The sequence below is a fragment of the Anser cygnoides genome, chromosome 26 (assembly GCF_040182565.1).
Source record: "Anser cygnoides isolate HZ-2024a breed goose chromosome 26, Taihu_goose_T2T_genome, whole genome shotgun sequence".
Taxonomy (NCBI): domain Eukaryota; kingdom Metazoa; phylum Chordata; class Aves; order Anseriformes; family Anatidae; genus Anser; species Anser cygnoides.
In genome coordinates, this window is record NC_089898.1 from 5372368 (window position 1) to 5400363 (window position 27996).

Here is a 27996-nt window from a genome sequence, read left to right on the forward strand (position 1 = left end):
CAAGAATAAATTCTGCTTTTGGGGTGGTGAGGTGTTAAAAGCAATAGCTGGAACTTAGATGTCAGTTCTTGCTGACTCTGAGTGGTCTTGAGTCTCAAACTGCCCCGCCTTTCAAACTCTTCCCCAGTTATTTAACTGAATTAGGACAAGTGTGTCACCCACAATTCAGAGATCAGCAAATTCGTGTTATGTCTGATGATCCACTGTCAGCTGCAGCCGTCCCATAGCCAGGTGGCTATGGCTTCCTGAATTCTGGCTGTCCAAGTCTTCACTGGGTTCCTTGGAACTTGGTCAAGTACGGGGTTACTGAAGGATTGGCACGTGCCGCAGGAGCTGTGTGACCTGAAAACTTGGGCATGCTGGCAAAGGCTGAGAGATGTGTGGAAAACCTGTGGCATGGGTGGCTTTGTGGCAGATCTGCATCTAAAAATTGTTTTTAGAGGGACACTTTTCTTAAGAGCATGATGATGTCTATATTCCTGTTTGGAAGATCTCAAGAGGTCCTGTCCCCAGTGTATTCTTCAGTCTGAAACCTCATAGGGTATTGCCTCATGTGACTTTCCAAAACCACCTTATCTGAAAAGTGTTTTTTTTTTTTTTTTAAATTATGTTATTAAAATGGAAGCTCAAATGTGATCCAGGCCAAAGACAGTTGAGCAAGTTTCAGGGGTACTGAAGCAAATGCAAGAAATGGAGCGTATAGGCCTCTGACCACAGAAAATGTCATCGAGCAGCGTGCTGCATGAGCGTTTGAAGTGTGAACATGCACATGCACGTGTCTGTATAAAATAAGTTAATCTTCTTGTTGGCCAATACAGTTTGTGGTTCAATAACTTGTATAGGTACCAGTCAGAGCTGGTAGGACCTGGCACAGGTGTGGGGGAAGAGTGAATGTACCATGGGGGAGTGCTCCAACGCATGAGGCTTATCAGTCCACTCAGCTACCAGTAGTCGGGTGAGAATTTCCCCCATGACTTCTTTGAGATGTGGGCACTGCACATTAACTACAGCAGGAAATACGGACTTGGGAGGTGGGGGCAGATGGGGAGGGAGTGGTGGGTTGATTTTAGTGGTGTAGTAGACTTCTGTACCCAAGGGAAGTTCTGCTCTGGGGAGAGCTGTGCCTACGCACAGGAATGCAGACTCCATGCACGGTACCAAACCTCCTCGTTGCTCCTTGGGTGGGCTGCTTTGCTGGGTGGGGGTGTAAGGACATCAGTGATCTGCAAGGCTTGTGCCGTCCACAGGAGGGAGTTTAACCTCTAAAAACTCATCTGCATCTTAAAAATGACTTGAATATGTAATGTTTGGCTTGTACAAAGGAGGGTGAAAACCCAACAGCTGCTGTTAGTCTCCAGTTGGTTGGTCTAGTTCATGAACTGATGGAATAGCGTGTGCAGTTTGTGCCTTCAACACCTGCTCTATCTCATTTTGCACGGTGCAAACGACTGTGCAAGTGTGCCAAAACTAGAGCATTAAATTCCTCATCTTCTGGAAATTAAGCACCCTGAAGATGGTCCCGCTGTGCAGTGACTTGGGGCAAAACCATTTTGCTGCCTGAATTGGCCAGCGACACGGGAAGGGGGATGCCGACCTTCAGTGTCCTGCTTTGATGTCTGCTAACTGAAAGCCCTGTGTGGGGTGGCCCTGTGGTGATGTTCAGTGACGATGCATCTAGAAATTGGAATATGCGGAAAAGCACCACCATTTCAAGAATGGAGGAATGAGAAGTCTTTTCACCCTTTTAAAATGCCAAACCAGTAATCTTGCTTACTAGTAACTGATGATTTTTAGCTGCCTGTTAATGTGTTGAGACCTTCCTGACTTCAGCTAGATAAAATGAGGAGAGCTGGTCAAGAAGCAGCTTTAGACCCCAGAATGCCTCAGTATTCCTCTGATGTGTTCCTGTTTTGGGTTCTGATCCAGAAATGAGATAATCTCGGTGACTGCTCTGCTTCCTTGCAGGCCCTGTAAAAGGGAGAGTAATTCCCATCAGTTATTTCAGTACCTTGCCACGTCTGTGTGGTGTTTTCTATGAAAGACAGGACCCCTGTATGTCAGTGCTGTATCTCAAGGGTAAACAGTGTCTGCAGGTTGTTACCTGCATGTAAAATTACAACCCTTTTTTTGTGGTGTTTTGCAAGCAGTGGTAATCTGGAAGCCGGAGCTGCTCTGTGGCCCCCACCTCAAAAGGCAGGGTGTGTTCCTGGTGCACTGAGCCAGAGGCGCTTTTATTACTTAAATTCTCCCTTAGTAACAAAAACTTCCTTAGAAAGGGAGCCTGAGTATAATTGAGGATTTTATTTATTTATTTATTCATTCATTCAGATAATTGCTTTGTATCTGACCCTGGAATAAAAGCAATTACATACAGATGTTCAGGGGTAGAAAGAAACGTCATCTGTAAGCACGAGCTTCTGTAAAGACTTCATGGAGTAAAGTATGTGCTATAAAACTGAAGCCTTAATTGATGAAATAAGGGCTGCTTCCTAGCGAAGTACCTTGCAGATCCCGGGAGTCCTGGGGAGGAGGGGACAAAAGATGCGGCTGCTGCCCAGTGACAGCGTCCGGCGTGGTGCAGGAGGCCGTCAGCAATCGCTGCCTCTGCAGGAGCTGCGTCCCTTTAGCACGAGGGGTTGTGGGTGCTGTGTGGGTTGGTTCCAGCAGCCATCTGCCTGTATTGTTCCAGGCCTCTTGCAGAGCGTGCCTGTGGTGCGAACAGGAGCCCAGTTGTTGCAGAGAAGGGCCAGAGCTTCAACCAGAAAAGCACTTTATGAAATTTATGAGATTTGCCCTTTACAGTCATACTGTTAACGCCTCGTGGGGCAACCCTTTCTCTCCTTTGCTGTAACACCAAACAAAACTGCCAAACTTTTTAATGTGGAGCAGCCCCTCAAGTGCTTTGTTCTCGATCATCTGTGATCGCAGACCTGTGCACCCATCCATCGGTGCTGGCCGACGTAAATTCTGTCATCCTAAAGGCTGTGCTCTGCGAGCCTCCAAGAGTTCAGCTGCACAGGCTGTAGCTATGGCTGCTTATGGGAATCCCCTGACTTTTTCTTGTCTAAATGTCGGGTTAGCACTAACAAAGGGTTTATGTTTTGTGTTTTTTTTGTCTGATTGGACATTTTTGTGCCTGAGCATAGCTCAGGCCTTTTAACATACAAGATTATTGACTGCAAGAGGTCTAAGCCGTGGTCTGGTCAGTCACGCACCCAGCTGCAGTGAAATGCTCCATGATGTTGTCTTCTCTGTAGTGATGCTGCCGTAGCTCCTCCTGAGACTGTAACTTTGCCTTTTGCTTCTCTTGGTGAAGCAAAATGAAGGAAAGCGAGAACATGGACATGGGGGGAAGCTGCCTGAGATGAGTTACCTTGAGGTGGTGTCCGGAAACCAGGTCTGCCTTCTTCAGTGTCAGAAAAATGCAATGTCAGGGTGTAGATGGTGCTCCTCTCCATCAGTAAGTTGCACAGCTTCTCTGGTAACCTACTAGATTTTAACATTGCTGTACCAATTTTCATTGGTTTTAAATTACCATGTACCCTAGTCTCTTTGCTGTGTTGTCTAGCAACTTCAAGTGAAACCAGCTCCTAATTGAAGGCCAGAACGAGTTCCTACTTAAACATCACTTCATTTTTTCCCCAGAGTAATTTGTAACTCCTGTACTAGCCTTAGCAAAGGAAAAAATTGCTTCAAAAAAAGAAAAAAAAAAAAAAAAAACCTCTCCACCAACTGGGGCTTATATCCTGTCAGCCTTTCTCTTAACTCTGTCCCAAATGTCATCACTTGCATGAACACAGATACAACTCAGGCACGTAACTCTTTAAAAAGAAAATTCTTCAAATGACTTGTTTGTGCTGTTCTTGTGAAAACTGAATTGGTTTGCATTGGCATAATACTCACTATGATAAATGCGTTTTTGCTTTTCCTGTTTTCCTCTGTGTTCTATCTCAATGAGGACTGGGTAATTCAGAGGTGTTTGCGCGGTGTGGCAACTGGTCTTGGTCTGCTTCCACGTGTATTCTCGGAATCTCACAATAATACCTGGTAAAATACATAACCAGCCTCCTGGAAGAAAACAACCATGCACACATCATTCCTGTAATCTAACAGATTAGTATCTAAGGTTAAATCATTGCTGACAACATGGGTTTCAGGAAAGATAGATAGTATTTTTGTAGAGCAACATAAAGTGTTCACATATCTACACTGTCTTTATTTAGCAGTGTAATGTATTGCAGTGAATAGTTTCCCAATAAATAACAATTTTGATGCCTAATGAATGAGTACTGTGTCTTTAATTAAGAAATGGCTGAGAATGGGTTAACTTGCGTACGTCTACAGACTGTCAAGAAAAAGTGCCTTGCAGCCTGTGATGGCTGTGTAAGTTCAAACCATTAATCTGGGCAGAGTTTGGACATGGTAAAGCTATTTTGTCACCACAGGGGTGGTTGGATAGTACCTTGCTTGTCCATCGGTCAGTGGACACCAAACCACCTTGCCCCCCACGCCACCCCACCCGTTCTTCCTGCAATTCGTACTGCTTAGTTCTCATGTGCCTTTTTCCTATCCTTTTGCTAACATGAGTCCAATGACATACTCCTAACCTGCCAATAGTTCTCTGAAGGTAAGATATCTTCTGTTCTGTCTGTTGTGAGTCGTAAGGCAAAACCAACCCAATCTTGGGCTCTTGTAACTGGAAAAGAGCAGTTCTGCGAGCCTCACCCTGCATTGCCCTGTTAAACCAATGCAAAAGCAAGCCAGATTGCTATAGTTATGTTAGACACTTCATTTGAAATCATGGTATGGATTGTTTAAAATCACTTGTCTTGCAGTGGTTTAAAATAACGCTGCTATAGTTACCAGAATTCATTAAAAGCTACAGGCTGACATTTAGCAGATTGTAAGGCATCCCTGCGTATTTTACATGCCCGAGTGTGATTCCATGTATCTGTGGGATGGCTCACAGAAAGAGAGGCTATGCCAAGCCATACATCTGTTTATAGGGCACTCCTGAGGCGATAAGCAACAGTGCAGAATAAAATGACAAGAACAGTTCACTGAAGCTTCACCCCAGGCAGCAGGGCTACAAAGTGCAAACCTCTCTGATGGTCATGGTTGTGGGTGGCACAGAAACCTCTGTGAGTGGTGCTGAGTGTGCCCATTCGTCTGTCAAACATCATCCATCTCCTGAAAACTTATACTTGTGGTGTCCCTGAGTCGTGAGACTGTGCTGAGTTGTGTCAGCTTGCGTGCAGTAAATACCCTCCCTGGCATTTTTACTTTCTTTTATTTGCCCTCCCTCTCCGTCTCATTTTCCATGTGTGGTGGTGGTTTAAATCTGAACTTCATGACATTGCTTGTGTAATAAGAACTTACATTCGTTCTTATGACTGAAGAGATATAGGTTGTTGAGTAACACTTTTCTTTTGCATTTTTAGGTGTGCAGAGGGATCCAGCCCTATTTCCAGTTGTAGCTCTTGATCTCTGTAAAGGACCTTCTGGCAGTGATGGACTTGCTTTGTACAAAGGTCAGTCTGAGATGCTAGAGGTGAAAACCCAGCACAACTCAGAGGCAGACTACTTAGCAAGAGATGGTCCTTCAAGCAACAGCTCCTTCTACAGCAGTGAAGGAGAGGGGACAGACCATGAAGGAGATATTTTGGATTGTAGTGGGTCCAGGCCTTTACTGATGGATTCAGAAGAGGAGGAAGAAACCTGCAAGCTGGGCCCAGGGTTCCTGCAAGCTGGGCCCAGGGAAAGACGGGAGGCTTCCAAAGATGCCCACTCCCAATCTTCCCAGGTCAGAGCAGGGGAGATGCCATTCCCTGCCTTCCAGTCGCACTCTGGGGAGGTTTTTAATGAACCAGATGTTTTTGCCACGGCTCCTTTCCGAAGCTCGAGAAAAGTGCCTGATGAGGTGGATGTCTTTACCAAAGCTCCTTTCATCTCCAAGGGCAATATGGCTCACAGACATCCAGAAGAAGCAGATGTGTTTCTGAGAGCCCCTTTCACAAAAAAGAAAAGCATGGAAGAGTTGACTTCTCATAGCGTGCCTAAGGAACAGTTCACACCTCCTGTTTTCATAAGTCAAGCAGGCGATGTCCAACACAGAGCCAGCCCTCTGTTCCAAAGCCTGGATACAGCATTTCGTGGGTCCACGGCCTCGGCAAGACCTCAGTATCCCTCTGCAGGCTTTACTCAGCCGACCAATCTTCCTCCTTCTTCTGTAAGAGCGATGGAGGCCCAGGAGAACATCGCTTCTAAAGGTGTGCAGCCCGACCACAGCAGCATGCCCAGTGAGAGGAACCAAGGACAGGTGCTTCCACAAGAAGCCATCCTGGGCTCCATGGTTAACAAGCCTTTCCGTCCACAATCCTTGTCGAAATACTCCCGTCACTACAGTCCAGAAGATGGGCAAGGTCTTGAAGTCAAACCCATAGCTGCTTACAAAGTGGTTTCTCAGACCAACAGACAGGCAATAGCAGGATCTGTCTCTGTTGCCCCTCTGTCTTCCAGGACTACGGAACTGCCCGACGGGGATCCTTTTGCTTCAGCACCCTTTCCTTCCAAAGCAGGAAAGCAAAAGCCTTAATCTGCTGTGAGCTGGGAGGTGTGCTTCCTGTAGAACACCTCTCTCGGGACCTCTTAGTTGAATTGAATGACATAGCAATATATATATATTATTATTATTTGGTCAGAACTCTATTTGCAGTGATACATAGTTGAACCATTTTAAGTTATGTTAGCTAATCTGAATGCCTGGCTCTCAGGATCTTCATATCCTTTTCAATTGCTTCTTACCTTCCTCCTCTCACTGCCTTCCACGCCACCCTCAGTTATTTTTAGATGCTTTTCCAAAACAGTAATATTCCATACTTTCTGGCTGGGGAAAGGCGTTATAAGATGAATTAGAAGGCTTATTCATTACAGAGCAAGTCAAGCGGGACTGGCTCATGCTCTGGCAAAGAAGTGATTTCGCACGTTGAAGGGTTATTGGGACTCCATTCCCAGCAGCGGGGGTTTCTGGAGGACAGCAAGGTGACGTTCTGCTGCTGGTAGCACTGGCAACCTTGGCAGCTGAGGCTCCAGGCTCATTCTCTCACGTACAGTGCGTGTTTGTGGGTTTTTATGCACAATACGCAATGCCTAGCACCAGGTCTATGCAGTGCAGAGGTGAGCAGAACCGTGGCAGTGCGCGTGCAGCACCTCTTAGCTCGCTGCCATGTGCAGAGCGCAGTGTGTCAGCGCCCGGAGCAGTCGGTAGGAGGACTCGGTGACTTCCACTGCTTGTCTTTCAGACGCTCGAGAATTGAAACTTCAGCGTAGCAATCTGTCAGGCTGCTACCACTGCTGTTACTAGGAAAATCAAAAGATCAAGCAAAACTTTGACATGCATGTATCTTGTCTGGTTTATGCCAAAGCGTAGGACCCAGAAATTTGCTGTTGTTGTTGTGAAGGAGAGAGCCGTGCATTATTACAGTATTAAAAATATGCCTGATGGAAAAGTTTATTATGGAAACAACCTGACAGATGTCCTGATCTGCATACCTCATTTGGTGTAATTCTGCATTGGGTGCAATCCGGTTAGACTGATATATGCTAGCAGAGAACTTGACTCTAGATTCATCAGTTCTGCCTTTTGTTTTCTTATCAATCAAGATGAACCCAAACAAAATCTACTCAGTCTTCTCTGGTAACATTTGCCCTACTTCAGAAATCTTGTGCTTCCTACCGTATTCCCAAAGAGAAAGACATCTTCTTCCTGTTTGTTCTGCCATTGACGTAGTGAATCCCAATATAGTGTTTGGTGGGAAAATAGTCTGGAAGGTTTACTCCAGCTGTTTGTCACCTGCTGGCCGCTAGGCAGAAATAAAGTAGACTTTGCTCCCCTCTCTTCACAATAATACGAGGCAGAGATAAGAGTGAAACCTCCTGCCTTTGTTTCTGCAAAGTGCCTGTTGCATTGCTTGTCTTGGTCCTGCTATTTCTGGCCAGTGGCAGCTATGTATTTGTAAGTGTTGTCTGGTTTCAAAGCATGCAGGTGCAGGGCTCTTTAGGCTCGCAGTCACTCATGCCTCTGTAGTGCAGTGGTCCTCCGTCCTAACAGGTGCTGATGCTGCAGAAGGTCTCCCAAGAACAATCTCCAGTTGTTTTGTTTGCAAGGGCTTCCCCATTGACTCCAGGAGTTTCTGCCAAGCCCCTCGAAAGCCTTGCAGTGACCATTTCCCAAGTGAATTTGATCCTTATCCTGTAAGCTGGAGCCTTGCGTAAAGGATAAAGGACAGATTTTGCCTTTGGGGCTCTCTCAAAAGTGGCTTTGAGCTTTTGTGGGGGAGTTGTTGGAGCTGGCTGCTGAGGTAGGTTGCTGTGGTCAGGACCTGCTGCGAATGGAGGAGGTTTCTGTCCTGCCCTCTTACCGATGTGCTTGTACTCAGAAGATTCGGGACTACTGTCCCACTAGGGGAGGGAAGGGCTGATGTATCTCCTTGTAATGTGCTGGAGTCACACCAGTGAAAGCTGCTGCAGCCAAATTCAGTCTAGTTTTTTGGGGAAAAAAAAAAACAGACACCACCTCCATCCATAGCTTTGACTAATGTCCAGATAATAAACATCACAGGAACTCAGCGAGCTTGTTACAGATGCACATGAAGACTGCTCAAACAAAACAGAGCAGTGCACGTGAACGGGAACACAGTTCAGGTCTCTGCTGAATTTTCAGCCCTGCAGTAAGGGGAGGGTGGATGGAAAAGTCCGGAGCACCAGGAGATGACAAGCAAAGCATGTGCAGATAGGAGTTACCGACTGCTCTGCGTTCCCCATCCCCTCCCCAGTCTCAGTTCCCTTCCAAAACCTGCAGTTGCAAGCGATAAGCCAAATGTTACTGCAGGGAGCACTCAGCATTGGGTTTGCCTGGAAGACAGAGAGAGAAAGTGGAACTGAGGTGTTGAAAGCCCTGCGGAGGGGAGGGACAGCTCTCGGAGGCACGGAGGCTGTGTGCAGCTGGACCTCCTGCCCTGCTCTGCTGCATAGCCCCGGTGTGCTGCTGCTGCAGGTGTGTTCTTCCCGTGCTCCTCACCGCCTCTGGGAGATAAAGTGCTGCAAAGAAATTTCTGGGTTTCCCTTAAGACCTTCAGTGAAGCCAAAGCTGTAGTTCATTGCATTTTGTTGTCGTTGAGTTTTCTGTTCAAATACATACCCGAGAGTGATTGACCGTGCAGGTTGTTGCTGGATTGGATCAGTGAGATATGCCAAGGAGGACCGTGATATCAAACTGTGAAATGCAGGGGATACCAAGAAGGCTAAGCATGAGGGTGTAGATTTGTTTCAGCACACGGCTGTGCCGTGGCTGTGCATGTGGCCAGCAGGCTGAATTTGGCCTTAATCTGTTAAATTCACTTGGGAAGCCATCGGAAGGACGGTCAGGGCTTGGCGGTGTAGGGATGGATCTGTGCACTCAGGATATGCTTTGCTGGAGTAAGCAGGTACCACATATAAATAAGATGTGGGCTCAAGGTATTACCTCTGCTAACTGGATTCATGTTCTCCTTACTTTCTTTCTTTTTTTTTTACTTGAAAAGTGGCTTTTGGATAATTCTGTGAAACTATTTACAATGCCACATCCAGGTCTCACGTAACAAAAAAAAAACAACACACGTGTGCTCACATCAGTGAGGCGGAGGTGAGCCCTGTATCGTTCAGACCTCGCTGTCCTGCGCTGCCAGCCATGGGAGGACGGGGAGCACGCAGAGGTGCAGCTGGGTGCGAGGGCTCACCGGCAGCACGGGCTCAGGTTGGGTCAGGCTGAATTTCCAGCTAGCATTTTGGCAGCTTATGTTCCTCAAGCACTTTACGCAGAGCAAGCTAACCATGCCCCAGAAACTAATGATCCTGCCAGCATGCATCTAGTGCTTAAATGGTTTAAAAATATGTGGGGGGTGATGGGGCGAGAGCTTGTTTGAATCTGTGTGTGAGCTATGAAGGAATGGGACTTCAGGTTGCAGTCAGAAAATTGAATTTCAATACCAGTTAGTCTGATACCATTCTAGTTTCCAGCCTATATTCCTCCTAATTCTGCATGGCCAGTACTGCAGCTTCAGCATGATGTATTGTAAGTGGAAATTTCATTTCCTTATTTTATGAAGCTACAGTTTCTAATGCTCATGGAGTAATAGTGCCTATAGCTTGCTTTGCCACCTAGCTGATGTTAATGCAGTAAGACTGGTATGGCCTCAATGCAGCATTTTAAAGTCAATTTTCTGAACAGAACCACTGGTTTCACCTTTTTTAAAGCTGTAGTAAATTCTGCCAGCTGCCCTGGGTCTCCTAGGAGACCTCATGGCCAGAGGGACGCAGTTACCACTTCAGTCCTGTGACAATCTTAGACATGGTTCTTATCCATTGCCAACTTAACTTGAATGCACTTAGAAACATAGCGCTTCAAAGCAAGTAAGCAGAGTTTCTGCATGAAAAAAAAAAGGGGGGGGGGAGAAAAAAAGAAAAGAAAAGGCAACAGGCTTTGCTCTCTGTGCCTCCTTGCTGAAACATTTGCACAAGTGCACATACTGGGACCAGCCGCCCCAGGGTTCGCCTGCTGCAGCCTGCTGCAGTATTTTTGGGACTTCTCCCCATCTCTCATCTCAGCACTAGTCATGTGTGGCGTTCAGTTTACAATCTTAGTCTCTTGAAGCCAGCACACACTCAATCCGTACTGCACGGTATGCATGCAGCACGTCGGTGATGTTAAGCTCGTGACAGCAAACCCGCGTGAGCAATCATGATGCGCGCTGCCTGGAGCGCATCTTCAGAGTGACTTAATCAGGCAAGACAGAGCGCGATCTGTTTAATTGCTGAACTCTCAATCACTCCAAAGTGGTAATCGGTTACTTTAACTCAGCTTCCACCAAAGACTCTTGTGTTGGGGAGTTGAATTTTTTTTTTTTTTTCACAGTGTTAAGGCCTTTCAGTACACCAAAAGACTCCAAAGCATTTTTAGAGCAGGTATCTTGACAGTGAAATCTTGTTCCAGTCTTTGAAATGCATTCCTGAAACCTGATCAGCTCTGTTAGAGTTTCCAAAAATAAGCCCCGGCCTGTAGTTTCCGTTGTGCATAGGGTGAAGGTTGTCACACACGGCTAGAAAAGCCCCCCTGAGAAGTGGGAAGGATGGTGGTGACCCGGCAATCTGCTGGTCCCCTATCCTGACCCTACTCTCTCTTCCGCAGCAAGGGAGAGTGAGCTGCTTGCGAGCACAGGGAGGGCAGGGGGCTTTCTGTGTCTCTGTGGTCGGGGCTGGGAGCTTGATGCAGGAAAACACTAGGGGTTGCAACTGGTTGAGCATCTCCGCACACCACATCCAGCAGTGAAAGCAACTCCTACTGTCAGTGGAGGAGCATTGTCTCCGCATGGAGCGGAAAGCTGGAGCTGCAGGTGTTCGTGGCCTCTGCTGACTGTGATGAGCAATCTCTGTGATTTATGTTGCAAGAGCAGTGTTCTGCTTGAACCACGTTGTTATTAAAGTGATTCGTAGCGGTCTTGGAAATACCTCTGACTTGCAGATTGGTGGAGTTGAGTGTTGCACTCTAGGTGTGATCGTCTGTTTCTGGTAATCACTATGAAGAAATGTTCAAGTTGTAAACTTATGTACATTCTATTAAAACTGTACCTGATTACAATACCTTGTCTCTCCTGTGCCTTCTTCTCCTCCCTCCGTGCAAAATATTTTTGCTAGATACAAAGACTTATTTTTAATGAGTTCTTCCTGCTAAGGTACTGAACTCTGTCCTGGCTCTACTATTTTATTCGGCAGTTGCAAAGTCAAACTGATCTTTTAAGCTGAGGATATTCCAGCTTAATGGGGGCCTTCATGGCCAGGGCAACGCTGTGGTGGCACAGAGCTGTCGAGCCCCCTGCAGACACAGGAGCTGCTGCAAGGGAGGATGCGCAACGAACCCATGCCCAAAGAGGACGCGCTGCACACGAGTGGAGGGGTCGGTGAGCCGTGGCTGACGTGCTGCACGGGTCGTCCCGAGCTGCACGTGTGTGCTGTGGGAGGCGGGGGGGGGCTGGAAATGGGTTTTGGCAAAGCACAGGGAAAGCGTGCTTGCTGTGAGCTCTGCAGCGTGCCAAGGCACAGTGAATCCAGCCAATGCAGCAAGGAATCGCTGAAATGAAGAGCTGAAAGTTTGTTCAAGGAACGTTGGTGGGACTTTAGGTTGTATTACTTAATTGTAATGGAATAAGCAGGCATAGTTGGCCTAATGTAAGTGGCTTTCTGGTCCAAAACTGGCAGGAATATAATTGCAGCCACACAAACTGGCATCTGTTTTTCTGAAAGTGCAAAAGTCTCCTTCCTCCCAAGGGAAACTCTTCTTCCTCTCCGTCCTTAGGCAACAGCCCTGGGGTCCACAGTGGCTGCAATCTGCAAAATCAAGAGCTTCCCACCCCAAAAATCACGCGATCAAACCAAGTACACGACCTCTAACTTCTGCAGGCCCCATCTCAGGAAGGGCATTCAGAAGCGGGCTGGATTCACAATTTCTTGTAACGTGGAAAAAGAAAGGCGTTTTGTGTGTCATGGGCTTCCTCGCCGCGGGCTGGGAGTGACACCCGGCCTGCTCCGTGCTTCCAAAAACCGCTCGGGGAACCGCTGCTGCTCCTCCCGGGTGGGTGCCAGGAGCTTGGGCACGCACAGCGGGACCTCGTCACCCTGGTGGCAGGAACGGCCTGAAAGGGTAGGGGGAAAAAAAAAGGAAAAAATAAAAAGAAAAATTGATGTTTTTAGCAAAAATGCTGACGCAAGGAAAGGCCGCAGGCGGGGAGCGCAGCGGCCTCGCTGCCGCCAGGGGCCGCGGCAGCGCCTGGGGCGGGGCGGAGGAGCGCCAAGATGGCGGCCGCGCGGTGGTTCGGCGCGGCTGCGGGGCTGGGCGGCCGGTAGGTGACTGCGGGGCCCGTCGGCTCCGCGCTGCCCCGGCCCCGAGGAGGGAGCCCGGCGCTTCCCGGGGGGTTCGCTCCCGCCCCGTCTCTTCCCCGCCGTGTGGCAGCGAGCGGTACCGCGACCTCCCGGGCCGCGCCGGGCTCGCCTCGGCCTTCCCCTTCCCCTTCCCTTCCCCGCCGCAGCAGGGCGGCCGCGGGTGAAGTTATTTCTTCCCCTTCCTCCTCGTCGTTACGGAGAGGCGGCGAAAAGCTGTTTCTTCCTCTCAGCTCCATTACAGCGGCCGGGCGTTAATTTCTGCCCAGCGCGGATGTGCTGAGGGCCCTTCCCTGAGGGGCTGCTCGACCCCTGCGCCCACACGTGGGAGTAACGGGGGGTGATTGCCCGGAGCGTGCCCTGAGGGGTGTTTGCCCCCAAATTCCGCTCAGGAGCGTGCCCTGAGGGGTGTTTGCCCCCAAATTCCGCTCAGGAGCGTGCCCTGAGGGGTGATTGCCCCCAAGTTCTGCTCAGGAGCCTGCCCTGAGGGGTGGTTGCCCAAAGCGTGCTTAGGAGCAGGCACCGAGGGGTGTTTGCCCCCGAATTCCACTCAGGAGTGGGCACTGAGGGGTGATTGCCCCCACGTTCTGGTCAGGAGCGGGCACTGAGGGGTGATGTTCTCCCCCGCACTTGCTTGGGGTCATGCAGCGAGGGGAAATTTCCCTCACAGTTGCTCGGGTCTGCACAGGAAGGGGAAATTCAAAGCCCCGACACACGATGGACCACGTAGTGATAGGCAAAGCCCCTGCTGGGGACTGAAAGGAGAGGTAATTTCCCAATCGTGGGTACTGGGACCATTGACTGAGCTTTTAGTAATGGGGGATTAGTTCTTTCCTTTTCCTTTTGCCTTGCCCAGAGGTATGCGAGCCCTTCTTGTCAGTGAGCAGCTTATATACTGTATTTGTATGTATGTTTGTACTCAGAATGTTAATATTTCAGAACATTTCAGAATGTTTCATATTTCAGAATGTTAAAGAAATACCTGCAATTGTACACTTACACTTTAGTTTCTTGTGGACTTTCTCATTCCTTAGTGTTTCGTAAGGAAGAAGCAAACAGGGGAGAGGATCGATTGTAGTTTTCTTTTTCTGTACACAGATAATGGGGGTATGCAGATGAAAAAAATCCCTTTTCTTCCATCTGCTTTGTTTTACAACTGGAGCACGGGCTGTGGGCTCTGTGTAGCAGGGATGTGGGGTTAGAACTGTTCATCTCCTTTCATTCCCTAAAGCTAAAGGGAGGAAGGAGAACTGGGGGACACGCATCCCTTTGTGGTCTCTGTACCTGTTACCAAGACCACAAAAGTATCATAGAATCATTTAGGTTGGAAATAGACCTTTTAGACCTTTTCTTTATTTGTCTCCCCCACCCACAGCTGGAAGGTCAGTTTTGTGAGGAGAGACTTTCTGCCTGTTCCTGTGCTTGAGGAATCTGCACCTGGGTGTAGCGCCTCTGTTCTGGTTTCTGACCCCCCAGAGAGAATTTCTTCCCCAGTAAGACCCCCTGCAGATGTGATTTATTTCATCTGCCTGTTTCCCCCTTTTATATCTGATGAGAAGGAGAGAAACCGGATGATAACTAATTATTTGCATATTAGTATTTATCTGAGCTACTTTTGACACGAGGGGGTTTTGGTTCCATTTTCCAGTTTTTACTTTGCTCTGAAACACCAAGGCTTCTGGAGGCACATGGGAAAGACTTTGACCAGCCAAACCAGCCAGAGTAAAGCAGTAAATCTGGACTTTATTTAGCCTTAGGTGCTTGGAGCTCATCTCAGCTGTCTGAAATGTTCAGAAAATTAGGTAATTTGTCCAAGCTAGATGTCCAGGTTCTTGGTCAGAACTTCTTCAGTGGGTTCCTCTCGGGTGACCTTCCTTTTTCTGTTACAGATATGTGAGGCAATTTGTCTGTCTCTAGTGACTGTGAAGGAGTCTAGATTCCAATTTTAGGTCTGCTGAGCAAGAGGGAGCATTGAAGAGGGGGAAAAGTAAGGGGCATTTCATAGTCTGACCTGGCTTGCTACTTTGAATCAAGGTTGATGGGTGTCTTGCTGGGTTCTGGGGATTTCTTGGAGCATGTGGAAAAACTTTCTTTGGGGTATTGGGGACGTACAAACTTATAATGTGGAAATTCTTAACAAAACTATGATTTTTCTCTAGGTTTTGTCGTACAGTATTAAAAGATCGTAATTTGGCAACTAAACAGCCTTTCCACCAACTTGCACAGAAGAAGTCATTTCTTCCATCTGCAGTATTGCATAATACAGGTAAATAAAAGCTAAAAATAAGTAGATTAATGCGTTGTGGGATTTTATGTCTTGTGTTAATAATGAAAGCCCACTCTTTTTTAAAATGTGAGTGTGATAAAATTTCCTGGGTGATTTCCTAGGTGGTTTTTAATGAAGTACTAGCACAATTGGACATTTGAAGCTTGGGGAGAAGACATGCATGGCTCATTTTCTGCTTGATTAGATGTGCGTTCTTTATGGCATTCATCTGCCAAGATGTACGAGGGATTTTGGCGTTAAATAATACTCGTGCTTTGCTGCATTTCTTAATTTGAATTTTGCCTTAGTGTAGTTGTATCCCTCATGAGAGACTTCCTGTAACACTCTGTCCTGTGTCAGCTCCTTAGCTCAGCAAGATTAAGCTGCTGCCTATCCCAGCAAGGATGAAGGCAGAGCCTTCCATATTTAGACCTATGATGTTTTCTTTTAATTTTCCTCCCCTTGAATCTGCACCCATGTATGGTGCATTAATGTCATTCTCCATTAATATCACCTGCAAGGGTAACTTGGTATTACTCAGAAAAAGCAGTGGTTAAGATTGAGTTTGTTGTTCCTAACAGCTTTTTGGAAGGCTGTATGCTCAGCAAAAAGAAACAAAAGTCTGAAACTTGCAGTGCAGAAAAACATTGCGCTTTTGCAGCTGCCTGGGGGATTTACCATTTAGCAGCTGCTTTCTAATGCTGTAGCAAAAAGAGTTTAAGGGAAAGCAAAACAAAACAAACAAACAAAAAAATACGTTTATTTTTACTTTTGATTTCAGAGCAAGTCTAATCCTACCTGGTCCAGCACCTGGTTTTTATTTCAGTTCTAGCCATGTAGTTGCAACAGGTGCACTCTGACTTGGTGTTTTACCTGCTTCTGCAAGTGTCCTACCAAAGTCTGCCTCTATCTGGTATTTTCTTAACCTCGAGCAGCTTGCAGATCAGGATAACAAGAAAGCATACAGCCTTCCTTGGAGGGTTAAAAGAAACAATGCAGATGTTAGCTGTAAATACAGCCAGTTACCAACAATAAATTCTGAATGGGTTATTCACCGTTGTGCAAAGAACTCCAGGTGGATTAATGATTAAAAAACCTGGCCTTGGTAAGGTGGATCTTCAGCTGCTGAAGATATGTGCAAAATACAGTGTCTACTCACCCAGGCACCTCTTCTGGGAGCTGATACAGCCGTTTGTGGTGTAGGGTGTTTGAGATGCTAATGTGAACACTGCATAGCTTTTAGTGACCCATGGCTTTCAAAAAGCTGGCAGAATGTATTTTATTTACACCATCCACATCCTCTGCTGCAAGCTACTTGCAATTATACTGTTGTGCTGGATGTGATTTTGGATGCCAACAGGACCTGGAAGATGAGCAGTTCTTCCGTCCCCACAGAGAGAGCTGACAAGTCACTTGTTCTATCAGGACTGTTCCTTTCATGTTGAAACTAAGTACTTCCATGCTAAGCCTGTTTTCTGTTTATAAAAGAAGTAGTATCTGTGTACTTGGCCATTGTGTATGTTGGAGTCAAATGGGTTGTTGTGATGAGAGACACATGCAGTAACAATCTGGTGATTTATAAATAGTGTGATTTGTCATCTAATGCTAGGGAGTCAAGAGCAAAATGGCAGTTTAGGAAATGTGTCAGCTCGTTCTGTTGATTTAAATCCTCCTTTTTGAAGCAATGTGAGCCAGTTTCTCCAGAATAATTTCTTTATAAATATTATTTACTAGGTATTTTGGGGTTTAAAATGCATTTTTTCTTTGCTGTCTGTGCATGTGTCATTGAATTATTTCATGTGTAGGAAGAGTTAGAAGGAGAACTAGAAAGAATTAGAAGGAGTGGGACTGTCCCTACCTGATGTTGGGCTTTAGTAGAACATCAAGCATATGGTGCATGGACATGTTTACAGGAAAATACACTGTTAAACATACACCATTAGATGCAGAATATTTAATTTTTATTCAAAATCAGTTTTGGCTTTTTTTCTTTTTTTTAGACTCTTATAATGAAAGAAACACCTACAACTCAAAAGGAATATTAGTAAAAATTTATCTTTACCGGTCTTACCATTTAATTTTAAATTTTTGGGTTGGTTCAATTTCTACAACACAGGTGATTCTTATAGTAATTCACCCTCAGATAAATATTAAAAGAAGGCATGGTTACTCTAACTGTAATGTTGAAAGACTGAAAAAAAAAAGTCCTAAATGACAGAATCATCTAGGTTGGAAAAGACCTTCAAGATCACCAGGTGCAAGCATCAGCCTGACCTGCCAAGTCCTGTCACCGTCCCGTGTCCCTTAGTGCCCTGTCCACACACCTCAGATACCTGCAGGGACGGTGACTCTACCGCTTCCCTGGGCAGTGTGTTCCGAGGCCTAACCACTCATTCCTTCAGGAAATTTTTCCTGATATCCAGTCTAAACTTCCCCTGGTGCAGCTTGAGACTATTTCCATGTAATATACATGTAATATATATTGTAATATATATGTGGAAATATATTTCCATATTGTGTTTCTTCAGGAGAGGGCTAGTAAAACTTACGCTGAGCCTTTACTTTGAACAGGAAGTGATAATGCTGGACAGGGATCTCACAGCATTTGAAGATTTAAAAATAAAAAAAGTAAACTGAGCACAGCAAAGGAATGAAGGTTGCATCTCTTGGTCTCTGTAGAAAGTGAGGATGGCACAAGCCTCCCACGGTTTGATACTGTTGTAGTCAGTTGCCTTTAAGTAAATACAAGTTAGCAAAAGAAGCAAAGACAAGATTCCACTTATCTTGTTTCCTATAGGATAATGTTACTGTATTTGTTAGCCTGGATCCTTTCATGTATTCCTGTTTATCATTGGTGCTCAGGCTGCTGTTGGTTATAGCACAGTGAGTCTTCAGTCTTGGCTTGCCAAGTAATCAGGAAATTGGGATCCTTGACTTCCATTTAAGCTATTTAGGTTTGATTACATTAACTTTCTTCTTTTTTTGTCCTTTTTTTTTTTTTTTTAATTTTCCAGTAAGATGCATGTTTATTCAAACTCAGGACACACCAAATCCAAATAGTTTGAAGTTTATTCCAGGCAAAGAAGTACTGGAGTCAAGGACTATGGAGTTTTCCACACCTGCTGCAGCATTTTGCTCACCTTTAGCAAGGTATTATTAAACACATCATAATTTGGGGGGGGGGGGGGGCAGATGGGACAGGACAGGACACACCAATGTGGGCTGTGTGTTTACAACTGATGTTTTAGATGCAGCTTCTGATTGTCCTGCACCTCAGTGTACTCAGGAGCAGATTGGTTGCGTTTCAGTTTTTGGTGCTTCTTTTCTTGAGCATAAAATGGAAGCTGGGCAGATTGTTGTTATCGAAGTAGTCTTTCTGTGTGTTTGTGCTCCCTGTGGCTCTGTCAAAGCAGAATGCATCATGGTCTGGTTTATGCAGTTGGATTGAGTGGTATTGTAAGTCCCGGATTCTTGAACAGCTGCTGCATCATAAGTAATACCTCTGGCCCTGATTTTGCAAAACTGCTCCAATCGGAAGATTCCTAATTCCAGGAGTTACTCAGAAATCATGCAACTTTTCAGAATTGGGAAATACACAACATAAGGAAGTGAATACTCCCCAAATGCTATGAATTAAATGTAGTAGGTTGCTTTGGCAGTTGTTAGTGTTAACCTGAATTTCAAAACTGGTATTATAAACCTTTTCCTTCCCAAAAGGTTTATAATATTTCATTCAAAGGAATGTGGCCAAATTTGGCCAACTCTCTCAGGCTGAGTTTATAACAAGTCTTGGGAGTTGCAGCTTTCAGTACCAAAATACATAACCTGAAGTAAGAATCACTAAGCAGGTAATCCATTCATATCATCGTGGTGTAGAAGGGGCTTGGAGCATCGTCACAAGTCTCTCTGTAAGTATTTGGAAGCATCTATTTTTTCTTCTTTGCCATTAGCCTCTGAATATAAACTTTCCTTTATCTGTTACATGGGTGTAAAGGCTGCACTTGGAGAATAAGGTCCAGAAAGGCTGCAATAAGTTCCATCCAGAGGTCCTAAATTAAGTCGTCTTTGTGTATACCGGAAGAACTGTATGCAAGTAGAAGCTACTTGATGTGATCTGTCCAGGAGGTGTAGGGTTATCAGATGCACAGCTCAGTGCTGCCAAAGGTCTCTGGTAGCATTGTTTGAGAGCAAACAGGATCTTTACAAGGAAAGCTCTGTGACTTAAAGTAACAAATACAATGTGAAATGTTTTCCAGGACATCACAATGCGTTACTACAATGCTGAAACAGTAGGATCTGATTATGCTAAAGTACATCAGGTTGCAGAGCGCAAACGGCTGCCGGAAAGTGCCTTTGTGTTGTCATACATCTGCAAACAGACATTTTCATCAAAGACGATGTATGTGCTAGAGTGTGGACTGTGGCAGGGCAGCTTATGTGTGTTGTGGGGGTTAATGGAAAAAAAGTCTGTATGTATTGATGAACCACATTTTTTGTAAACAGAGTAATCATTTATTTTAAAATGAAATATTTTCCAAAGAAGTAATAAAAGTTTTTAGAAGGTGAGAGAGGAGTGAGAAGTATTTCATTGATCTTAGATATTTTGGTGCACTTTTAATTTTGTTGTTTCAGTAACTTTAAAATCCAGTTGATTTAATGTTGTAAAAACACACTGCATGCATAACTTTTGCATGTGGAAATTCAGACGGGTATTATGAAATCTCTTCTGTCATTTTTTTCATTGCAAATACCTTTGTGATAAGATTTCTGTTTCCTGCATTCATTGTGGTTTTTGATGTTTTCCAGTCTTTTGAGAGAGTACCTTTTCTTCTCTCAACTATGCAAAAAAAAAATAAAAAAAGCTTACAGCCTTTTGACAGGTTTAACTCTCAATGCTTCTTATTTAGAACGTGTTTTTTTGATTTTTTTGTTAAACTCTCACAAGTAGCATTATACACTTACTCTGTAGATTAATTTGTTGGGTTTTAATGAAGTGTTTGTGGAAAAGGGTCTTTAGACTCATTCTGCTTTTTATACTTAAAATATTTTCAGAAGGGTGCTCTTTCCTATCATCTACATTTTTTGTGTTGGTTTGGATGTGTGCTAGTGTACCACCTGGTGCTGGGTGCTGCATGGGGCCATCTCAAGCAATTCAGAATGAATGTTAAATGTCCAAGTTTTTTATATACTGTAAAAATGGCTAAAATATACAAGATTGCTCACAATGTGAATTGGTGTGTTAAAGCCTTGCGGACCATTTGGCACTAATCTTTTTAGTGAATGGCAATGGTTGTCATTTTTTCCAGTGAAATTGAAGGCAGTTTATATTGAGCTCAATTACTTTAAATAGCTTGCTTTAATCTAAGGAACTTTTCCGTGTATCTGCACTCATCCTACCTGAAACCATAGGTACCAAGTGGTTTTGATGCTGATCAAATATATTTTTATACATAGAATATCATTTTGCCTCCAAATAAGATTTGGAGAGAGAGTAACTCTCTTCACATAGCTTGTGGAAAAGTCCTGAAAGATGTGCACTTTGACTACCCACGCTGTTTCACAGCAGGAGCTCCTGGCTGTGCTGTAGGTGAATTAGATGCCAGTTTCTCATAATGTTTCCACTCTTTGTGCTTGTTTCTGTCTGGAAATGTATTCTAGAACTTCTTTTTTTTTTTTCTGTGAATGAATAAATAAATTGTTAGGAGTTTGGCTGAAACGTTTGTATTTTTTGTTTGTTTTCTTAACAGGCAGTTATTCAGAATTGAAGGAGTTAAAAGTGTTTTCTTTGGGCCAGACTTCATCACAATCACCAAGGTAAGCACAACGTAGGTTCACATGTGCTGAAACACGACCTGAGATTCACCTGCCAAGTCAATGGCCACAGTCAGACTCTTGTTGGGTGATAAGTAACAAAAGTACCAGAGGCAATAGTCACAAGGGCGTTAAGGGAAATGCAGGTAATATTTAAAAATAAAATAAAATTCACCATGTGGATAAGCACTGGAATAGGTTTCCTGGAGAAGCTGTAGATACCTTGTCCTTGGAAATGGTCAGCGTTGGGCTGGAGGAAGCTTTGAGCAGCCTGGTCAGGTTGGAAGCTGGCTCTGCTTTGAACGGGCGGTTGGGTTTGGTGACCTCCCGAGAACACCTCTCGTGAGGCGACTGCGTGACCGGAACGAGGTGCGCTGCGGGCAGCGTTGTGTTTACTGAAGGTGTGGCACTCAGTGTCAGCAGAGATAAGGTGATGTGTAGTAACTGCGCAGTTACGCTCCTGCTGCATGGGGAGCCCCGGACAATTCAGTGAATTATACTTTGGCTCAAAATCAAATGGAACCATAATAAACTTGAGTCTTTGGTATGGTTTGGTTAGGTTAAAAAAAAAAGAAGTGGCAAGTAATGTATTTAGGAAACTTTATTTTTCACTTTTTAGCTAATATTCTAACAGCACTTGGCTTGCAAGCAAGGAAAACTTTCTGTTGATTATTCTGAGTCTTAAACATTTTTGGCAAAGCTGGACTTGTGCATGAAACCTGAGAACCTTTATGATGTTAACATAAGAGGAATCCCTATCTAATTTTATTATTTTTAGGAAGCAGATGTTCTGTTTAATCGCTTTTCTTCTGATTCTCATAGGAGAGTGAGGACCTGGATTGGAACTTGCTGAAACCAGATATTTATGCAACTATAATGGATTTCTTTGCCTCTGGTTTACCTGTAGTTACTGAAGAGGCGCCTAGGACAGATACAGGTAACTCAAATGCTTAAGGAAGCGGCCAACAGCTGCTGGGTTTAGTCTGTGCAATATCTGAGCTTCCATTTATCCCTCAGAAAAGCACGCAACAGAATTTAAAGTGAGAGCTGCTAAAGCTTAACACAGGAAAAAATTTTCAGAACACACATGTCCTAGCAGAAGAAATGCTGAACTGTCTAAAAGAGTTGCTTAACTCTAAGTATGAAGCCTGATTTTTATCTGCTGGAGTATGAGTGTGCCTTCACAGGAGCTATGCTGAGCTATGTGTTTTGGCAGCATGGCCCATGTTCTGCTGTACTTTGTGTGCATGAAATATTTATGCAAGTGTTGAGGCTGTGTTTAGAAAGCTATTGGGTGTTGCTGCACATCCTTTCCACGTGGGCACCTACAAGGGTTTTCATTTCCCCTCTTAAATCAGAAGGGAGTGTCCTGGCTTAACGTCCGTTTGTTAATGATAGATTTATGGTCTTACATGAACAAGAAGTGCTTAGAAGTCCTTTCCAAGCTGTAATAGAAAATAATTGAGACTAACTTATATTTTGAGGCAAGGACGGTATTTTGTCTTGTATTTTTATGTTTGCAACTTACCAGCTTGTACAGTTTTTCCTCCCCTAGTGTTTTAAGGCAGATGATGACTATAATTCCCCTCTGCTCTTCTCTGTCTGGATTTCATTTCAATATTAAGATAGGCTTTATTTTAGTTGAAAAAGTTATTTCAAAAATGCTTCTGTGAGACTAACATGGAGCCCGAAATTGTGCCGGCCTTAGCAGAAACAATGAATCTTCAGAGGACCTTGCCTTAACCCACACTTCCAACCCATGAATGGTAGTTGTTGCTTCCTTTTCTTTCTCTTCTTTTTGTGTGCTGTCTTCGCTGTTATAAAAGGTGGCACTGCTGTTAAGGCCTTCGCTTGGTGCTTATGAGCCAACGTTGTCTTATGTCAGTCACTGCCTGGAATGTGAATGTGGATGATGCGGATAAAGATACATACACTGAATTAGACGTCCACATTTGGTTTCAGTCATCTCAGCAATGGTTTTATGCTATTTCACTCTGCTGTTATAGTTATGCAGTGTTAGTAATCATAACAAACTTCTCTCCATGTTCTGATTTGCATTTTTTTCTTTTCCAAAGCTCCATCAGAAGAAGATGATGAAGTAGTATTAATGATTAAAGAACTGCTGGATACAAGAATAAGGTAAACCAGGAACGTTGCTGCTAGATGGATTGAGATAGGCTTGGTTTGGATTTATTTAGAGAATGGTCCATTTTTCTCTGGGTATATGTGATTTCACAATTCAGTATCTAGCGTGGGGGTTTAAATGCAGAACTGGCCAGAGTTGTGAATGCAGTTTCCTCTAACTGAAAATTTTCTATCTAGTTTTCCTGTTAAAGCAAACTATGTACTGAACAGAGTCCATATTACTGAGTGATTTCAGAATAGTGTAGAGTTTTACCCTCTGGAGTGCATTTAAGCAGCTTTTAAGCATTGTGTTTAACCTGGTTATTTCTAAATAATGAAAACAACACAAATAATCTTCATTTTTACAGTGACATCTTTCGTTTTTCCTCTTGTTACATTCATCTCTGTCTTATACTGGTCCTTCCCTTCCAAGTATTCCAAAGTAGGCTATATTCTTTCCTGTGTCATACTGTAAGAAAAATTTACTAGCAGAATTCCCTTGCTGTCTGGTCTTCATTGGATTTTTATATTATTTTTATATTATTATTTTTATTTTTTTTATTTTTTTTATATATTCTGCTGCAGTTTTATCGGTATTTTAGCATGGTTTGAATTTAGAGTCTGGTTGTAACTAATGAAGTCTCAAGAGTGGCTTCGGATTGTGTTGTTTACCTGGAGAATATTTTTATGTTCATTAATTGCTTACTGAAGGGACCTGAAAGGAATAAGCAACTTGACATTTTAGGTGCAGTGTTTAGTCTAACACTGGTTGGTTTCTCTGGAAGGAAAGAGGGAGAAAAGCAGAAATAAGATGGAACGTTTTTTCCAAAGTGTATTGATGTGTGCAGTAAGTGTTGAAACGTTACTGAAATACACTTTTGCGTAAAACCATGACAGAAAGTAGCATTCAGTAAGTCTGGCTGGGCTCGGCATGTGGTCATTTAAAATCTGTATGGTATTTTTGTCCTTGAGTTACCAGCAGCCCTTCTTAAAATTCACAGAATTTCTGTCAAAATCACTGGTTCTTTCCGCCTTTTTCTTTCTTTCTTCTCCTCCCTGGTGGAGCAAGAAGCTGTTGATGAGAATATCAGCAGCAGTGCATCTTACTTCATTATACAGCAGGATAGCTGATGGAAACTATATACAAGCCAGTGGTACATACAGAGCCTTATTGTTTGGTGAATCAAAAATATGTGCAAAAATGTTGTAAGAAGGTGCAGGACGGAAGGAATGGAGATCTGAAAGTTTCTGCAGGGTGTTTTAAAAAGTTAATTTAAAGTTTAAAAAAAAAAAGGAATTTTTATTCATGTTCTTTGACTTTCTGGAATGGAGATAATTAGCTATGGTGAGCTGTTAATAAATGTGTCAGATTCATAGGTTATTCTGTTAGGAGTGTAGCTCTTAAAAAGAGTTATTTTGGAAATCAGTATAAAAGCTTCTTTTAGAGTAATGGGATGGTTTTAGTTTGGTCTGGAAAAACGTTGCTATGGGGATGCAGTTACAAGGCTGGTCATTTGTTGTTTGCAAAAGGAGACCAGGCTGCAGAAATGCCATGAGTACTGGGATATAATCTTAACAGATGCTGGTTTCTTCAACCACTTGCAGAATTAAGCTTTTATATAGTTGGTGTTTTTTAGTGTTCTATGTAAACTACAGTAAACTGTGTATTTATTTATGGAAGGATGTAAGGGCTGTTTATCCCTGTCCCTAGTCATGTAACAGATGCACGTGCATCATATGGTGGACATACACCTATTATATGATGGACGTTGCCTGGATTTTGGTGCATAATTGAGGCAAGCATCATCACATGTGGAGAGGGCTTTGCAGGCTGGATCAAGCTCTGCTCTAAGGTGCTTACCCCTAGAATTTCAACTATTTCTTTGCATGTTACTGCATTCATTGCAAATATGTTTTGCTTAATATCCAATAAAAAGACAGTAGCCATGAATGTGAGAGTCCAGCAAATTATGAATTGTTGGAAATTTTAATCAGGTGGTTGTAGAGAAAGAGGGTTGCTCTAGTTACTCTAGCATGCCAGTTCTTCGTGTATGTTAAATTGAACTCTTCTTAAGATTCCTAGAAGAAAGCTACACTTATTTTAAATTGAGTATCGTGTTCCATCAGGCCAACAGTGCAAGAAGATGGTGGCGATGTTATTTATAAAGGCTTTGAAGATGGGATTGTGCAGCTGAAGTTGCAGGGTTCGTGCACCAGCTGTCCCAGTTCCATCATCACCCTCAAGAATGGGATACAGAACATGCTCCAGTTCTACATCCCCGAAGTAGAAGGCGTGGAACAGGTGGGTTGGTGTGAGATAATAGCTGCTTTTGTTTAAATTGGGGGGGAGGGAGAGGGGAGGGGGTGTTAAGAAAAAAAAGAAAAGAAAAAAAAAAGGCGGGGTCTTTCTGCCTTTCCAGCATGCCAGGCTGGCAGTTTAAGCAAAAGTACGGGATATATAGGTGCAGTTTTTGTAAGCCAGGAGCTGTGCTTTAGCAAAAGATTTGGCACTTAGCGAAGTCCTGCACGTGGGGAAGGACAGCCCCTCGCACCAGGATGTGCTGGGGGCTGCCTGTCTGGGAAGCAGCGTGGCTGCAAAGGACTCGGGGCTCCTGGTGGACACCAAGTTGAGCATAAGCCAGCGATGTGCAAAGACGACTAACAGTGTCCCCGAGCGGTGCCAGCAGGCTGAAGGAGGTGATCCCTCATTGGGTTCTCTCCAGCATGTGAATCTCCTTCTTTGTTGAGGAGCCCAGAACTGTGTTAGCCAGTGATTGCTACCTTTGAGCTTTAGTGATTTTTTGTGGTAGTAAAGGACAAGCTCTTGTCCCTTCCAATGTAGATTCTTTTGCTTTTTCATTAAAAATTTGATATGGTGCAGTGATTCTAGTGGCCTCTGTAGTAATGTGACCAGCTCCTGTTATTTCAGCCGTATTTCCAGATGGTATTTTTGGTTGAAAGTTTTTTTTACGTTTTTCATGTCACCGTTGTCATTCAGTGACGTAGAACAGCTACTCTTCCCCTTGAGTCCAGCAAGGATTTAATGCAATAAATTCTCTAGGCAATGGCACAGGAGTGAGAGTTTACATTGTTTACCTAAGCTACTTCTGGATTTGATTTCAGGTTGTTGATGATGATGATGACGCGGAGAAAGAAGCAAATTCTACTTAAACTAGCATCATCTATGGCCAAATAAGTATTTATTTCTCGTGGTATGTAAATCAGCCTTGTGCTGAGAAACAACCAGATTTGACTTTCTTGCCAGAAAAATCGTTGTACTTCTGTCTGTGAAAATGTCTCCTCAGTTTAAGCAGCTTATCCACTAATTTATTAAATGCCCTGCATTGAAATGGCAGGCTTCTAAAATTGGTGATGTCTCTTCATTGTTCTTCCGTACAAAAAATTCAAGATTAAAAAAAAGAGGGGGCAGAAGTAAAGTTTCTTGACTTTTTTTATGCAATAGAAATATTAAATATTTTTTTTCCACTGCTGTATAAATGGGAGATTCAGGAATGTTAATTTTATCAAGTCTTAATAAAATGCTTTTTATTTATGTCAGTTTTGTGTGAAAAGTAACCCATAACTTCAACTGTTAATTTTAGAGGGTGCAATATTGCCATCATTTGTGAAAGTTATCTACTTGTTTGCTACCACTGCACAAGTAATAGCAACAGAAACAAAGTGAATTGTTTGTTTTAAAAAACATATATTTTTAAATAAATGTTAAAAAATGATCCTTATCAACTTCAGTAAGTAGCAAGACTAATTAGCTTACTTAGAAGTAAAATTGTTCAGCCACCATTAGTGGTCTGTTTAAACTTGCAAAAGATGATCTCTCTACATAATACTCCTACATCAAGATGAATGTGCAATGCTTAAGGGCACAAATTACATTTGCAGGATAGCAAAGAAAATGAATGTGTTTACCTATGCAATATCCTGTTCCTTCTACAGTGCCAAAGAGTGCAGCTTATGTGTAACTTGGCTGCCCTGGCTGAGTGCGGGGAGGACGTGGCAGAGCAGAACACGCTCCAGTTTAGAGACTATGGGAAGAGAAATATTTATTGTTCTGAAATTGAAATACGTAAATCAGGCTTTGCAAGTACTTCTGTTTATTTCTTGTGCGTGTAGGACTTAATTTCTTCCTGGTGCCTAGCGTTAGCAGATGGCTTGCCTAATGGAGATAGTATTTCTTCTTTGTGCTGCCACAGTTGAGCTGAGTTTGCGGTCATTATTTGGCTTATGGTTGTAGTAGTGTTCCCTGCGTGCAAGGATTTGACAGCCTCTGGTATATTTCCTGTTCCCCTCCTTGCCAGTGTAATTCCACTGAGTCCCTTAAATGGGATCAATTAAGTCAGTGGAGAATCTTATATAGCAAGCCAGATCAGCATGTGGTAACAATAAACTTCATATTACTTGTTGGAAATTTGAAAATAAATATTTTAGCAAAATATTTCTTTAGCTTTCATGTAGAGTAATGACCTACTGTCATTTAAATTACCCACTCCGGATTTAGAAATTGGTTTGAAATTACCATGTTTTCTTCAACTCCACTACAAAGTACACAGTGCCTGATCTTACAAGTTATATCGGTGACAAAATTCCCCTTGAGGTAGGCTCATACTATCCAAGAGAGCTTATGCAAACTTTATCACCATGTTCATCAGCAAAGCACAGAACGGCAAGTAATGTTTCTCGTTTCTCAAAAAACAGAGCTTTTTTAGGTCTAATTTGTCAATTCAATGCATTGTATATGTCAGAACGTGAGCGCAAAGTAGCTGATCTGTGTGTTTAAATAAAAACATCTCTCTTCAGATGTGGTCTTT

At 43.7% G+C, this 27996-nt stretch overlaps 2 protein-coding genes across 17 annotated transcripts in view; both read left to right on the forward strand.

Moving 5' to 3' along the window:
- Window positions 1-18280, forward strand: part of AAK1 (AP2 associated kinase 1) — a 96646-nt gene extending 78366 nt beyond the window's left edge. For 14 of the 15 annotated variants that reach the window (XM_066983519.1, XM_066983522.1, XM_066983523.1 and 11 more), the window contains one exon: window positions 5442-11676. In XM_066983519.1, coding sequence (XP_066839620.1) covers window positions 5442-6595 — 1154 coding nt within the window. In that variant the 3' untranslated portion in view covers window positions 6596-11676. Of the gene's footprint in view, window positions 1-5441; window positions 11677-15128; window positions 15236-18249 lie in introns of those variants that run through there. The other variant, XR_010826653.1, reaches the window with a different exon arrangement.
- NFU1 (NFU1 iron-sulfur cluster scaffold) lies at window positions 12827-27984 on the forward strand. Of its 2 annotated transcripts, XM_048053990.2 has the most exons (9): window positions 12827-12932; window positions 15129-15235; window positions 18250-18385; window positions 20983-21049; window positions 21869-21983; window positions 23122-23185; window positions 25298-25472; window positions 26294-26382; window positions 27125-27984. In XM_048053990.2, exons 1-8 carry the CDS (start codon window positions 12886-12888, stop codon window positions 26339-26341), a joined length of 759 nt encoding a protein of 252 aa, XP_047909947.2. In that variant the 5' UTR covers window positions 12827-12885; the 3' UTR covers window positions 26342-26382; window positions 27125-27984. The 2 variants fall into 2 exon arrangements, with proteins under 2 accessions (XP_047909947.2, XP_047909946.2); XM_048053989.2 differs by having other exon boundaries at window positions 26294-27984.
- Window positions 27985-27996: the final 12 nt, after the last annotated feature.

Excerpts from the sequence above, each read along its gene's own strand:
- NFU1 (XM_048053989.2), top strand. The coding sequence starts at position 12,886 with ATGGCGGCCGCGCGGTGGTTCGGCGCGGCTGCGGGGCTGGGCGGCCG. Across the intron at positions 12,933-15,128 it reads GCTGCGGGGCTGGGCGGCCG|GTTTTGTCGTACAGTATTAA; the intron begins GTAGGTGACTGC and ends ATTTTTCTCTAG. Across the intron at positions 15,236-18,249 it reads TGCAGTATTGCATAATACAG|TAAGATGCATGTTTATTCAA; the intron begins GTAAATAAAAGC and ends TTAATTTTCCAG.